This window comes from Eublepharis macularius, chromosome 3, assembly GCF_028583425.1.
Source record: "Eublepharis macularius isolate TG4126 chromosome 3, MPM_Emac_v1.0, whole genome shotgun sequence".
NCBI lineage: Eukaryota > Metazoa > Chordata > Lepidosauria > Squamata > Eublepharidae > Eublepharis > Eublepharis macularius.
Genome location: NC_072792.1, coordinates 160,991,791 through 161,006,752, shown reverse-complemented (window position 1 = coordinate 161,006,752; position 14,962 = coordinate 160,991,791). Strand labels below are relative to the sequence as shown.

General features: G+C 42.7%; 2 protein-coding genes across 2 annotated transcripts in view; one reads left to right on the top strand and one right to left on the bottom strand.

Moving 5' to 3' along the window:
* Nucleotides 1–345: 345 nt before the first annotated feature.
* On the bottom strand, nt 346–9,217 carry LOC129326300 (vitelline membrane outer layer protein 1-like). Its single transcript, XM_054974453.1, has 5 exons — nt 9,102–9,217; nt 7,407–7,467; nt 4,319–4,435; nt 2,578–2,675; nt 346–646 (listed from the first exon to the last, which is right to left on the bottom strand). The coding sequence occupies exons 1-5, from the start codon at nt 9,215–9,217 to the stop codon at nt 346–348; spliced, it is 693 nt and encodes a 230-aa protein (XP_054830428.1).
* LOC129326299 (vitelline membrane outer layer protein 1-like) overlaps nt 9,216–14,962 on the top strand; it is a 27,554-nt gene continuing 21,807 nt past the window's right edge. Inside the window, exons 1-2 of the mRNA XM_054974452.1 lie at nt 9,216–9,284; nt 10,555–10,665. Coding sequence (XP_054830427.1) covers nt 9,216–9,284; nt 10,555–10,665 — 180 coding nt within the window. The remainder of the gene's footprint in view (nt 9,285–10,554; nt 10,666–14,962) is intronic.

Below are 14,962 nucleotides of genomic sequence, written 5' to 3'. Positions count from 1 at the left end.
TGTTCTTCATTCATACATGGGGTGTCGGGCATAATTGAAGTTAACTGTGAGAACTCAAAAGGAAAGAGTCAGAGATCAATACCAGATAACTTTATCCTTCCACTATAACTCTATCCTTCAACCACAAACAATAAGTGAATTTCATACATTACACTCAAAAAGAGTCCAGTAGCACCTTTAAGACTAAGTCTTAAAGGTGCTACTGGACTCTTTTTGATTTTGCTACCACAGACTAACACGGCTAACTTCTCTGCATACATTACACTGAGATTATAAACACATACTTTGTAATACTGTGAATGTATACATACACACAAGTCCTCCAAATTGAGTTGCTGCCAATATTTAGGTACAACAGAAAAACTTTACATCATTGAGTTCAGTACGATCTAGTGCAGCCAACCCTTGTGGTCTCTCCACCTTTGTCTGGATCCCGCAAATGCCACTCATTATGCAGGTTTCGCTCCATGCACCGTATGTACCCCATGCAGGTCCATTTCCTTCCAGTTTGCGTCCATCTTCACATTTAAACTTGATGTTGTTGGCTGCTGTATCATCGCCAATTCCTTGGGGTGGTGACACTCGGAGCGAGAATGAAATCAGATAGCCGAGGAAACATGAATGTTCGTAAGACCAGGTACCATCCCTTTCAGAACAAGAAGAGAACGGTGTGTATGAGGTTTTACACAATCCATCTATGGCTAGCTTTCACTGCTACTTTTGATAGGAATCAACCAGCTGTGTGTTGAATATGCAAGTGGTTCAGGAGATAATCGTATAAGAGGTGCATGCGTCCGTCAAGCATAACATTTCCCCCCAATCTAGAAAAACTTTCATCTCCTCATTCCTGCAAATCAGGTTGCTGTTAGACACAGGAAATTAGGCTAAAGGGGCCGTGACAATCTTACTCTTGCTAAGCTTTGTTTTCAGCTCCTTAAAATACCTATCTAAAATAACTGTTTCTGAATATTCTTATTTTTTTTCTGTGCTGTCTTCTCCCAAGTAACTCTACCTGACTCTATCCTGCTGTTTCTTCATGCAATGTCCTTCCCCCATTTTCATCTTGTGTTGGTAAATATTTTCCAAAGTTTAAGTGCAACCGAAAAAACTTCACATCATGTTGAGTGCTACTTAGAAGATCCACCCCTGTGGCCTTTCCTCTTTTGCATGGATCCCAAAATTGATACCTTTGTAGATCATATCATGCCTTTAAACCTTAACTTTTTGAAGAACAGTACTTTTCCATTTGGCCTGCCACTATAGTATATTACATACAACCTGGAAAATATGGACATCAGTCCTTATTGATTGTGGTGGCTGCATTCCACCATAATTGGAAAGCAGCTCCAGAGATGATGGTAACTGTAGGTTTCCTGAAATACTAAACTGAATTCATCACCAAGAAAACTACAACTGCCATCAATCACAGCAGTCCAGCAAGCCCTAAGCATACATCAGCCCAAACAGCTACCAAGTGGCTGCACATGTGATATGGAATGAAGCTGATTACAGAGAGGCAAAGTCAATCAAAATACTGCTTACCTTAACAAGTGAGCCAGTCATCAATATTAGCATATGGGAAATTCAGCCAGAGAGAAAAATGAGCCATATGCATAGGGAAATCTTTATTTTTTCAAGGATGCTTGTTTACAAGAGTCACATTATCAGTAACTCTAATACAAATTGGAAATGTAGAAGGAAGCTGATAACATTTTCGCATTGTTGTCTGAGCCTTCTGCAGTCAATCTGTTGGGTACTTAAAGGAGCCACTCAGAGCGAGAATGAACATGAGTCCAGTGGTCCCTCCCACATTTCTGTGACCACCGGTGCACGAGTGTGTTATCTATGCATGGGAGAAGTCTATGTTCATAGGCTTGCTCCCCAAAACAGCATCCCCAATCACAGCACCTAAACACACAATTCTCATGCATAGGTGACATGTTCATAGCAGGCGATCATACACAGGAAGGGCACGGACCATCATGTTTATGTTCATTTCTGCTCTGTGAGCTTCTGCCTTCCCCTTCATGCAATTTCCCCCAAGCTGAAACAGTCAGTAAGGAGGTATTTGCATAACTCTGGAGCGCCACGTGGAGTAGTCTCAGTACATGCAGCTTGAAAGTTATGCAAATAACTTCCCACTGGGATCATTGTAGCTTGGGAAAGTGGTGAGGAAGAGAAGGCAGAAGCCCTGCCTCCCCTGACACCATAATTTCAAGCAGAATTATAATCCTGGGAACTTTAAAAATGCCTTTCCCTGCAGCTGCTGTGTGGCTGCGGGGAAAGCAAGAAAAGTCCAGGGAACCACCCATAACATGTAATTTGAAGCTTAAGGATAAAACTCTTGGTCTTCTTCTTTGCTTTGCTTCATACATTGGAAAAGGCAGTAGCAACAGGGGTGAAAGATGGAAAGAAGATAGGAAAATGGACATGGAGCAGTGGTCTCTGTGTGTGTGGGGGGGAGTATTTGGGAATTTCCTGCATTTTGCAGGGGGTCCCTTCCAACCCTGTGATTCTATGATTCTATGAATATGTGAAAGCTGGAGATACCTTTTTTCCAAAAAAGAAAGTACTCACTCTCCCACTGAGGATGTGATGAGCGAGCCGTCTGAGCAATGCAGGCGTATGCCATTTAGAGCAGTTGCATCTCCCAAGGCTCCCAGCATGGACTGCACCTGGAAAAATCCCACAGCAGAGGCCAGAAAGTGAGAGAGGTAGGTACTTATTAGCTATGGAAGAGAAACTGACTCTTCATATTCTTGGGAAGTACACCTCTAAGATGCCAGGGATGAAAAATGGGGAGAATTTTTCATGCCTCAGTTGTGAGCTTCCTGGAGGCATCCATGGAGGAAAGAGGACAAAATTCCCATGTAGTGTCCATGCAGTGTCTTCCATTCTGGACCCATTCCAGTCTGGCTTCCACCTGGGACACGGGACAGAGATGGTAGTGGTAGCCCTCACAGGTGAGCTTTGCAGACATCTGGACTGAGGCGGGTCAGCACTGCTGATTTTGTTGGACCTTTCAGCAGCGTTCGACATGGTCGACTATGAACTGTGTGTTGACCCACTGCCTTGCCGAGGTGTGGATCCGAAGGACTGCCTTGCAGTGGCTTGTCTCTTTTCTCCATGGTTAGTGACAGAGGGTGGCACTTGGAGAGAGCTTATCCACATGCCAGCTTTTGGTGTCTGGCATCCCGCAAGGCGCAATACTCTCCCTCTTTTTCAATATTTGTCCATATAGCAATAAAAATTGCAACTGTTAAGTCACATTACTATGTATTATTCCTCTATACTACACATACTTAGCGCCTCCCACCTCCTTCCCCATAGTAATAAAAATTAATAATCAAAAAGGAAAAACTTATTCCATTATTACTACACTATTTCATCTTATCTCTTTATGTACTCTCCCTCTTGCTATTCAACCTATATATGTGTCCCATTGCCTAGCTGGTGTGAAGTTTCGGACTGAGTTGTCACCAATATGTGGATGACACCCAGTTGTATCTGTTGATGGGTGGCTGACCTGACTCTGCCCCTGAGGTCCTAGTGAGAGCTTTGGAAGCTGTGGCTGGATGGGTAAAGCAGAGCCGGCTGAAGTTGAACCCGGTAAAGATGGAGGTCCTATACTTGGGCCGGGGATTGCTAAAACTGGGAATCTGGCTCCTGACCTTTGATGGGGCACCATTAGTGCCAGAGTCTTAGAGTGATACTGAATTCCTCCTTATCAATGGAAGGCCAGGTCACGGCAGTTGACCAGTCTGCATTTTTCCATTTTCAACAGGCCAGGCAGCTTGTGCCATGTCAACCCACAACCTAACTACATTGATCCATGCAACAGCACCTCCAGAATAGACTACTGTAACTCGCTCTACACAGGGCTTCCCTTGGGCTGAACCCAGAAATTACAGTGTGTCCAGAACACTGCTGCACATGTCCTTATGGGCAGGGCACACCGTACAGGGCACATACTACTCCCATCTTGCAGCAGCTGCACTGGCTGCCTGTGGAGTTCTGGATTAGGTTCAAGGTTTTGGTTTTAACATTTAAAGCCCTAAACAGACTGGGACCAGCATACCTGCAGGACTGTCTCTCCCCATATGTACCCCAGAGAGCATTTTCACCAGCAACATAATGCTAACAGTCCCTCTCACATATCTCTTTTTAGAAATGTAAAGCAAATGAAAATAAAGATGTCCCCCCAAGTGGGCCTTCCCATGAAAGAAGGGGATATGGAGAACAGAGCTTGATCAGCAGAAAATATGAGAGAGAGAGAGAGAGAGAGAGAGAGAGAGAGAGAGAGAGAGAGAGAGAATACCTTTAGCGAAAAACCTTTGGCATAGCCTTTTTGGCAGAGTTGCTTTTCTCCCCATTTGCCCCATAGCCCTCCATTAGACACTGTAAGAGTGGAGATGTATTTTCGTGCTTCCACATCCTGCAGACAGCAGAGGAGTAGCTGGAAGATTGCAGTAGCAGTGGTAAGCTGCATATTGAAGCTTCCACTCAGCAGAGAGATGGGTAGTTGGCAACAACTCTGGAGAGCAGGGGGCCTATTTTATAGCATGTTCATTAGGATGCCTCATTAATCTAATAGTAAGTATACATGTGCACATTCACTTCCATTTCCGTGTATTCTGGCATCAATCTGGTCTTTCTTCACCAAACTGAATAGTACACTTGTTACACACAATTAAACTTTCACATAAGGAATTCAATTTGATGGATTGGAACTTTCTCCCAGGTTAAGCACCCCAGATTGCAGGGTGAGTACAAATTAAGTCATGTGGAAAGAGATCCATAATTTCTCAGGTTATATCTTCCTGTTCAACATAAACTATAAAAATAGGAATCTCTCTCTGAATTTCAGTATGATGCATACATAGAGAGACTTTTATTATGAGTGAATCCCACAGCACTAAGAACTCGGGAAAGAGTGACCAAAATGACTCCAAGATTGGAGCACCCTCACAATGAGTAATGCCGTGTTAATTCATTATGCTTTGTTTTAGGATGATTTCATCTCTTGTGCTCAACTTTATGCTTGTTTTCAAATTTTCTGCTACCATACCCTGTCGTATGTGCTCACAGAATGTCCTAACAATTGATCACTATTGTATTTTGCTCAATGAACATCCTTGCTGTTGATGATATTGTATTTCACTTGCGCTGCGTAATCTGCTTTGGGTGTCAGAGAGAAAGGTGAACTATAAATAAATAAATAAATAACAACAACAAAAGAGGCATACCCTGTATCAGTTTGTGAACAGAGATCATCCCCAAGAGCAATAGAAGCTAACTCCGTTCGATAACCTGGCCGAAAGCCAGACTAAAATGAATCAAGAGCAGATGGATCATCCAGGAAGTTCTAAAGTTGTACTCTTTCTATAACTCCCCCACACACACCACAAAGCAAGTTCAAAACCAGTCTGTAATTAGCTAAAGCCTTCTGACCCCAAAAAATCTTATTTAACAGAGGACATATTGCTTTGCCTCCTTTAACTCTGCTGAGAAAACATTATTAGAGTTAATAAGATGCTAATGATTTTCATTAGAGGATCTCTATTAGTCAAAAAGGAGCCAACCTACAAGCAGTAGCACTGAAACCCTGTTAGCATCTGTCAAGGACAGCAAGCAGTGTGCGTGTATTATGTGCCATCAAATGGCTTCTGACTGACAGAAGTTATCCTAAAAGGATGAGATGGTGTTCCATCTACCTCTCATACATGTACTATTCCCAAACTAGCCCTCAAGTCAAATCAGATCTGAGAGACTTTATCACCATGAAATCAAGCAAAAGTATCACAGCTAATCACTCACTTCCTCTTATATTGGGACTCGGGGGCTCATCAATTGTTGATTTACCTTAAATAACTGAGCTAGACACCAGGGGTGTGCACTGAGAACATTGTCTTTATAACTTATGTCCAGGCAAGACGTTATGCTTTGGAATCAAATCCATGTAGTTTTTTGTGTTCTAGAGTAGGGGTGTGCACCCAAAAATAACCTGGAATAACCAAAATCCTGAAGCAGCAAGCCACAGCAAGCAGAGGAAGCTGCTCAAAACAGCACTTTTCATGCTGTTTGCATTGGGTAAAAACAGGCAGGTAGCTCAAAGCAGCGGGTAACTCAAAGCAGCATTTTCCTTGCTGTTTGCAAATGGCAAGAAAAGTGCTGTGGCTGCTGCTGCTCTACACAAAGCTTTACGAAGCATTATGAAATGCTTCAGAGAGCTTTGTTTCGGTATTTCTGAATCAGCTCAGCAATGCTGGGGCTGGTTCGGAAATACCTAATCTACCCAAATCAGAAACCCGAAGTGCACACTCCTAATCTGGATTTCCTGGACCATTGTTTTCAATGAAGAAATCATTCAAAGAGATGCATCAGAAAAGAGTTGGGAATTGTAGGCTAATACTAGTGCTCACTGCCGCCGTCAGGGTTTCTGGCGCCTGCGGCAACTCTCCCCCGCCCACGCGCAGCGCGCACGCACGCCATGGACTGCACGATGATGTCATCGTGTGATGACATCATTGTGCAGCACAAGCCGGGGGCATTCGCTGGCAGATGGCTGGGGTGGCGGGCGGAGGCTGCTCCGTGCTCCGCACGCAGCCCTGGCAGCGGCTCATGGCTGCTGCACCCAGCTGAGGGCGTGTGGCAGCGGTGGCGGTGGCACAGGGCTGGCTGCAGCAGCTGCGGGCCAGCCACACCAGTTCTGTGGCATGCGCCTCCACCCCCGACACCCCCTCTGGCGCCTCTCCAGTGCCCTCACACCTGAGGCCACCGCCTACCTGGCCTCTATGGGTGCACCAGCCCTGCTAGTGCTGTAAATATGTTCCTACTGGCCAATTTCTGTGTTGTTTAATATGTCAAGTTTTATTGCTTTTGCTATTTCAGCATTGTTTCAGTTCTGTATCAGATTTCTGCTTGTTTTCAAATCTCTGCAAATTTGCATTTGCATAACCAGTTGCATCGTGCCAGTGAGAAAGATGGACCATAAATAACAATAAATAAATAAATAAAAAGAAGTGTAGTGTGCTGGGAGCTTTGAGCAGAAAGGCTTTCGTAGCAAGGTTCTGTACAGCTGCATTCCAATTGGCCATGTTGTTGAGCTGGCCAATCAGGATTCCCCTACAGACTAATGAACTAGCGAATAGAGTTTCTCGATACCGGGTGTTTGCTATTGGTTGAGTTTAATTGTGAGCGTGTTCTGGAGGGGAGTTGAGCATTCTATAACTGCTGTTTTGATGTTTTGTGCATTGAGTGGTGATGTTTCTGTTAATAAAAGAGTTATTGGAAATCACTTGAACTGTTGTACCCACTACATAAGAAGAAGGGATTGAAGCTGGATCATATAACTAGTCCAGGTTAATTGAAGCAGTCATATAGCTAGGTTTCAGTCACACACATACCAGATCTCCCCTCTCTTTCACCAGGATATCATAGAGAAAAGAAATCTTATTTCTGATGCATCTGTTACAACACAGCATCAGGGTTTAAGTGAACCTTTCACTAAGAGCCTTCCTCAATGTATCACTGAGAATGGTACAGAAATTAGACAAGAAATGAACTCTAACATGTTTTTTTTTCTTTCCCGATTTGGTGTCATACTTCTTCCTCCACCATAATTTCCAAACCCAGCCAGCACCTAGACTATGACTGCATTGGTGGTCTAGTCAATTAAACATTTAATGGAAGTGAAAATAAATCGAATTAACGGATGATATACAATGAATTCAAATAATTAGAAGACTGAGATGACATTTATGAGCTATGAATGCAGGAACACTGAAGCACTACAAATGGTGGAGTTATTGTGAATATTTAACTGCAACAGAAAAACTTGACATCATTGAGTTCAGTGTGATCCAATGCAGACCACCCCCTTGGTCTCTCCACCTTTGTCTGGAGCCCGCAAATGCCACCCTTTTTGCAGGACTGACTCCATGATCCATATTTGCCCCATGCATGTCCAGGTCCTTCCAGTTCAGTTCCATCTGTGCACTTGAACTTGATATTGTCAGCTGCTGTGTTGTCCAGAAATTTCGGTGTTGATACTCGGAGTGAAAACGAATTCAGAAAGCCAGACTTGCATGATATTTCATTGTGCCAGTCACCAAAACTTACAAAACAAACAAGTGTGTTTTCAGGAGGTTTTACACAATCACTATGTAGCTATCTTTCTCTACTTAGCTGCATTCTTTTGACATTCGGTGGGTGGGTGTTTATACATTGGGGATCTGATCACATAAGCAGCTTATATCTCTACAATATTGTAATAACGATGTTAAAAACTTACTCTGCTAATTCCTGCAGATCAGCTTGTTGTTGAAACCACAGGGAAGGTAGTGATATACTAACATAGTATCTCTGTCCTAACTAAACTTAAAAATCAATTTTGCAAGCATCCCTGTGAAATATTTAGGGCTTATATTTTCCTCAAAAGACTAATAAGTGGGTTCTAGATCAAATGAAGCCTGAATTCTCCCTAGAAGCTAAAATGACTAAACTGAAGCTAAAATGACTAAACCTATCATATGGTTGTTGTGGGTTTTCCGGGCTGTATTGCCGTGGTCGTGGCCAAGACTACGGCAATACAGCCCGGAAAACCCACAACAACCATCGTTCTCCAGCCGTGAAAGCCTTCGACAATACATTGAACCTATCATACTTTGGTCACATCAGACTCACTGGAAAAGACAATAATTCTAGGAATGGTGGAAGGCAGCAGGAGAAGCCATGTCCACCAGTTTGCAAGATCTGTACCATGCTGTTAATGACAGAATATTTTGGAGGTCATCAGTTCATAAGAGTGTCATAAGTCAGAAGCAGCTTGACAGCACATTTTTCCTTTGAAACTGCCAACAGGGAAAAGTACAGTAGTCGAATCCTGTATTCACTATTGAAAGAATTTTAAAGAGATGAACCATGGTATCTTGGATCTGATGCTCTTCTAAATTAACCTCCAGGTATGGGGAAAAACTTCTGCTATTCTTCTTTCCTATGTTCTGTGCTTTGGGGGGCGCAGCAGTAATAGGGGAGAAAGATGAGAAGATAAATTATTGGAGAGGAGAATATTGTGAAGCTGGGAATACCAAAATACTCACAGTCCCACTGTGGATGTGATGAATGAGCCATCTGGGCAATGCAAACGAATGCCATTTAGAGAAGAATCATCTCGGAAGAATCCCTGGTAGGGCTCCACCTGGAAAAGTGCAACCATGTCAACCAAAAACAAAGAGGAACTCATTAAGAACAGAAGAGAAAGTAAACCTCCATGTTCATACGCAGTATGTCTGTTTTCACACGTCTTTACATCACACAAAACTCACAGAACGAGGGCATCTTCATGGCGCAATTTCTGATGTCATCACACCACGAAAACGGAATTGTGGCAAGATGATGTCAGAAATTACACCATGAAGACACCCTCATTCTGTGAGTTTTGCACGATGTAAAGACATGTCTTTAAGAGTCATTTGTGGAGGAAAAACAATGGGGAGGGCTTTTACCTTCATGCCCTACTTCTTGGAGACATGTTTGATCAAGTGCTGTCACTGGAAATGGGATGCTACTTGGGCTCGATGGATGTTTTGGTCCAATCTAATACAAGACTTCTTGTCTTTTGTTTTGATTACAAAATTACTTGCTATAAGGACTTCAGTGGCTGAAAATAACCTATGGCAAAGGCCTCTGTTCAGACTTTCGATGTACTGGATCAGTATAACTACATACTGTTCTTTCTCTCTGCCAGTCTGTGCTGGGGTCTGTGAGAAGGGCATAATGCCTGGCGGGAGGAGGACTGAACAACATTTCCATGGAAGCTTACTGGGTGACTTTGGGGCTGGGCTACTTGTATACTCTCAGCCTAACCTAGCTCACAAGGTTGCTGTGGAGATAAAATGGAGGAGAAAAGAATTATCGAAGCCACCATGGGTCCCCTGGGAATTTTTAAAATGCATTTGTTTATACCCCCCCCCCCCGGAGAGGGGTATAAATAAATACATTTTAAAAATTCCATTCTTTTTTTTTTCTCCTCATAAGATGGTACTATACTGTAACCTCTCACCAACCTGGAACCTATTCACGTGAACTGGTCATAAATGCCTTGCATTGCTGCACGTATGGTGAATGCATTCATTGTTTACATCTGTTTTTAATGCCTTTTCTTCTCTGCCTTTCACCTATCTCCAAGAGGCAGTAAAAATGAAATAAGGACTGCATCCATTTCCCTCAATATTGCCTCCAAATACATACAGACTACAAGATCCTAAAATCTGGGATGGGGGAGGGGCTGCTTGTGTAAAGGGCATACACTCCCCTATACCAACACAATACTTACTGTTCAATATTTGCTTTGTTCCCTTTAAGGAGAACATATGCAAGCAGAAGTTCCATTGCCATTACTAAAGCCTCCCTTCTCGGTCATTAGCAGCACTTCTTGATGGGGCCAAAACAAGCTATAGCATTTTCAGTCAATTTCACCCAATTCATGCAGGTCACTTGATTCCCCCATATAGCCTATCTGGTGTTCAAAGTGAACCTTCCCTTCATTTTTAGCTAGCAGAACGCTGGTTGGATCTAATCCATAGAACCCACGTTGTAAAGCCTGTTCTTCTGTCACCTGCTTGGCCACCCAGTGCCAAAGCTGTTCACTACCGCATAATTATGGTGGGTTAACCCCTAGCTCGCTCTTCTCTTGTAATATGTATTGAATCTTTGTGAAATGAGATATGAGATTAGAGCTGGGTTTAATGAGGTAAGCCACTTTAAGTCCCATCAATTTGGTGAAAAATGGGATGTGCATATTTCAAATATTTTTTATTTATTTTATTATTTGCATTATTTATAGTCTGCCTTTTTCACTGAGCATCAAGGTAGAGTGTGAAAGGATATGATCTGCAGTTGGGTTAGACAATAAGCAATGCAATGAGTTATCGGAAAGCAGAAAATTTGAAATCTCATACAGAGCCCAAACAAGGCATAAGCAAGCAGAATTCGGATACAGAACGAAAACTACAATACAAAGCACGAGTAAGCAGAAATCTGATAACAGAACTAAACAATACTGAAACAAAGTAAAAAGCAACTTAAACATGACACGTTAAACAATGCAGAAATTACCTTGTAGGAACATACAGTAACAGGCAATACGCAGTAGTATAGTCTACAATCCCTCTCTGTCTACCAAAGCATCATTCTGAACCATTTTATTACAGTACATTTCTCCTACCTACATAAAAAGCCCTCCTGAATAATTCAGTTTGCATAGTTAGTGGAAAGCTGTGAGAGCTTCCTAACCTTATCAGGAAGGCCACCACAGAGAATACATGTGTATGGGCAGTTGTTGTTTCAAAGCAAGGACCAAGAGTTGAAGAAAATAAAAATATCTCCCAAGACAGCCTTCCCATATGAGAGTGGGGCATGGAGTGCAGCGCCTAAACAACAGAGGAGAGAGAGATTACCTTCAGTATAAACCCTGTGGCATAGCCTTTGGAACAGAATTCCTTTTGTCCCCATTTCCCCCATTTCCCTCCATTCGACACCTTCAGAGTGGAGATGATATCTCGTGCTTCCACACCCCACAGATCGTAAAAGAGTAGCAGAGAGACCGCAGTAATAGTGGTAAACTGCATGTTGAAGTTGGCAGAGAAATTCATAGGTGGCAAAAGCCCGAGAGAACAGGAACCTTGTTTTATAGGAAATGAACTAGGATGCCTCATTAATCCAAAGGCAAGTGCAGATGGGCACAACAAGTATCATGCCAATGTGCTCTTGCCCTGATCTGATCTTCACCACCCTGAAGAGTCGTTTCACTACACGCAGTTAAATTTCATATTGTAAGGATTTGCATCGGTGGATTGGAACCCTACCTTAGGGCAATCAGCGCAGGATGCAGAATGAGTGCATATTCTTCCTTGAGGAAAAGGCTGCTGCCAACACCACCAGTGCCTCAATCCATAGTCTGATCTTGTATTTCCTTACTACTCCCTGCAATTTTTGAGCCATTTTTCCCAGCATTTTGAGATGCATTGAAATACCTGGAAGAATGGCTCCCCCAGATTATGTCCTCATGCTGATCATAAACTAGAAAAAATGGCAATCTCTGTATGCATTTGAACTTGGTGTGGAAATAGAGGAAGATTATTATTTTGAATGAAAAAGGATACCACCGCACAGAACAAGATTTATAGAAGACCATCCTAAATCTTCACAAGGTTGAAGCTCTGAAGAAAGGCTAAAACACATTAGGATCAGAGTACCTAAAATCCCTAAGTGGGACATGAAGTTCACAAAATTATGCAAAGTGTAGGGTAATCCACTTAGAAACCATCAAAGGTTTACATTAAGGTAATCTGTTGACCCTAACCACAGGCAGTCAGTCTCCTTTCCACCCATAGTATCTTGTCTATGGGTGTGTATGATTTATAATTGATAATGAGTGTATACAAGTGAACATCCCATTGTTTTACTATGTATTTTTGTTGTATTCTTTCCAGTTTGTGCCTTTGTAGCTATTCCATTGCTTGTTTATTTTTAAGGAGTAAAACCTCATTACCAGACTTGAGTGTTGACTTGAGTCTTTAATTCCCTTGATGCAGCAACGGGAGCAGAATGGGGGAAGTGCTGCTTCAGTGATACTACAACTTCACTTTCAGTTATGTGACCAGAAGTGACATCGTGACATCGTGTGATGCCATGCAACACCTAGCTCTTCCCCCAAAGCCCCCCACAGCTGAGAGCTGGCAACTCTAGTCTTCCCCTGATATTGTCTGCTAGCATTGTTATTTAGAGGGTTGCTGCCAATAAACAAAGATGAATATTTACTCATCATCTCTCTATATATGTCATATCAGTCTGCTATATGAATTCATTGTATATCGTCAATTAACACAATTGTTTTTTAGCCTCTCTATACATTTAATTAATTAGACTTCTAATTTGGTGTTGGAGAGTGCCATCAAGTCATAGTTGACTTATGGTGGGGTTTTCAAAGGCAAGAGCCTAACAGAGATAGTTTGTCATTGCCTGCCTCTGCATGAGACCCTGATCTTCCTTGGAGATCTCCTATCCAATTATTAACCAAGGCTGACCCTGCTTAGCTTCCAAGATCTAACAAGATCGGGCTTGCCTGTGATGTCCAGGTCAGGAATGATCTTATTATGCACTCACATTTAAACACAAGAAAAATTTAAACACAAGAAGGAAACACAAACAACATGATTTAGTAATAATCTTAAGTTCATTTACTGGTGTATGATGGAAACTACCTTTTCTGTCTTATGTAATGCATGCACATCACCATTCCTATCTTCACATTCTCTACCATGTCAGTGTGTTCTTGCACTGGTCTGATCTTCACCAAGCAGATTAGCTGCCTCACTGCACACAATTAAACTTTCCCGTTACAAGGATTTGCAGTGGTGTGCAATATTGTAAGGGTTTGCCTGCATTCATTTCTTAAAAGTCACACTCAATGCTTCTATTACATTCAGAGTTCTTAATCCCCCCCAATTATTTTTTTTATATTTCTGACCCCCCCCCCCCCATGTGTCCGTGGCCTCATTCTGTGAATTTTTTGATCCACACTCTCAGGCCAGATGTATGATTAGATGAATCAAAGGATGGAAAAATCTTTAACAATTGTTGGCTTTAACATATTATTCCCCATACTTTTATTCTGCTCTTCCTTCAAGGCATATATAGTCCTTCCCTGTTATGTTTTATCCTTACAACAACTTAACAGAGAATGACTGGCCCAAGGATGTCTGGCAATATTTGCTTCTGTAAGGGTTTTGAATGGAACCTCCAGTCTTCTAGGGACTGTACCTCCATTGCTGGGAACAAAAATCAAGGAAGACTGGTGGGCCTCCTGGAACTATCTGGCTGGCTAAGTGTGAAATGGGATGCATTAGAAAGCAGGGGAGACATGTAGCCTGCACCATCTGCGTTCTTGAATCCTTTTGAGGGGATGCTGATTCTGGAGTATATATTCGATGTTACTACTTACTAGTTGGCCCATTACACTTAGTATTCTTAAACGTCTGCTTTAAATTAAGTGCCTTTTAGGGTTTCATTGATTGTCAATTGGTACGTTTAACCCTTGAGACTCATGGAGGGGGGAATCCTAATCTCCCCCCACTCGCCCACCAGGCCAGTCACTTACTGAGCAGCATGCCTGCCACCAGGGCTACCACCAGACCTCTTGCTTCACCTCTGGCCACCCACCTATCTGGTCCAGGTGGTAGGGACAGCAGCAGGTCCTGCTGCGTGGGCCCAGGCCTGCAGAACTGCCAGCTCAGTAGCAACAAGAGATGAGAAGCAACGATGCCCTCTCCTCTTCCTTTTTGCCTGCCCCTCCAGCGAAGGAACGGCAGAACTGGCTTCAACTGCCTCTATGGCGGGGGGCAGCAGGGGCTCTTACTTCTTTTCCCTCCAAATTCTTAGCTTAGCTTTTTTAAAAATAGAAAAAAATCCCTTCCACCCTCAGTTCTTATTCTTGCCTTATAGCGATAGTGCTCCAACCTTATGATAATTTTGGTTGGTCTTTTATAAAGACCATTGCTCACGGTTGTGGAATCCCTTCATGTTGACTTGAACATCATAAAGGGAGTCCCATTTTTATAATTTGTGCTAGAGGACAGGAGAATGATGGATTCTTTTCCTCAAGGATGAATAGGCATTCGCACTGTTCTCTGGGCTATTTGTCACTGGGTAGAGTTTCAACCCACCAGTGCAAACAATATGAAAACTTAACTGTGTGAAAAGAATGGACTACTTAGTTTGGTGAAGTTCCCATCAGTGGAAGAGCACATTGATATGGTAGTGAATGTGCCATGAGTGCTTGCCCTCAAATTAATGGGGCATGCCACCTAAACCCATAAAATAAGGTTCCTGGTCTCTGGGGCTGTTGCCATCTACCAAACTCTCTGCTGACTGGAAAATTCAATATGCATCTTACCTTTAC

Coding starts and splice junctions, on each gene's coding strand:
- LOC129326300 (XM_054974453.1), bottom strand. CDS start 9,217: ATGGTTGCACTTTTCCAGGTGGAGCCCTACCAGGGATTCTTCCGAGAT. Junction 4,436..7,406: donor TGAAAGAGAGGGGAGATCTG/GTATGTGTGTGA, acceptor TGCTGTCTGCAG/GATGTGGAAGCACGAAAATA. Junction 647..2,577: donor ATCACATCCTCAGTGGGAGA/GTGAGTACTTTC, acceptor TTGTTCTGAAAG/GGATGGTACCTGGTCTTACG.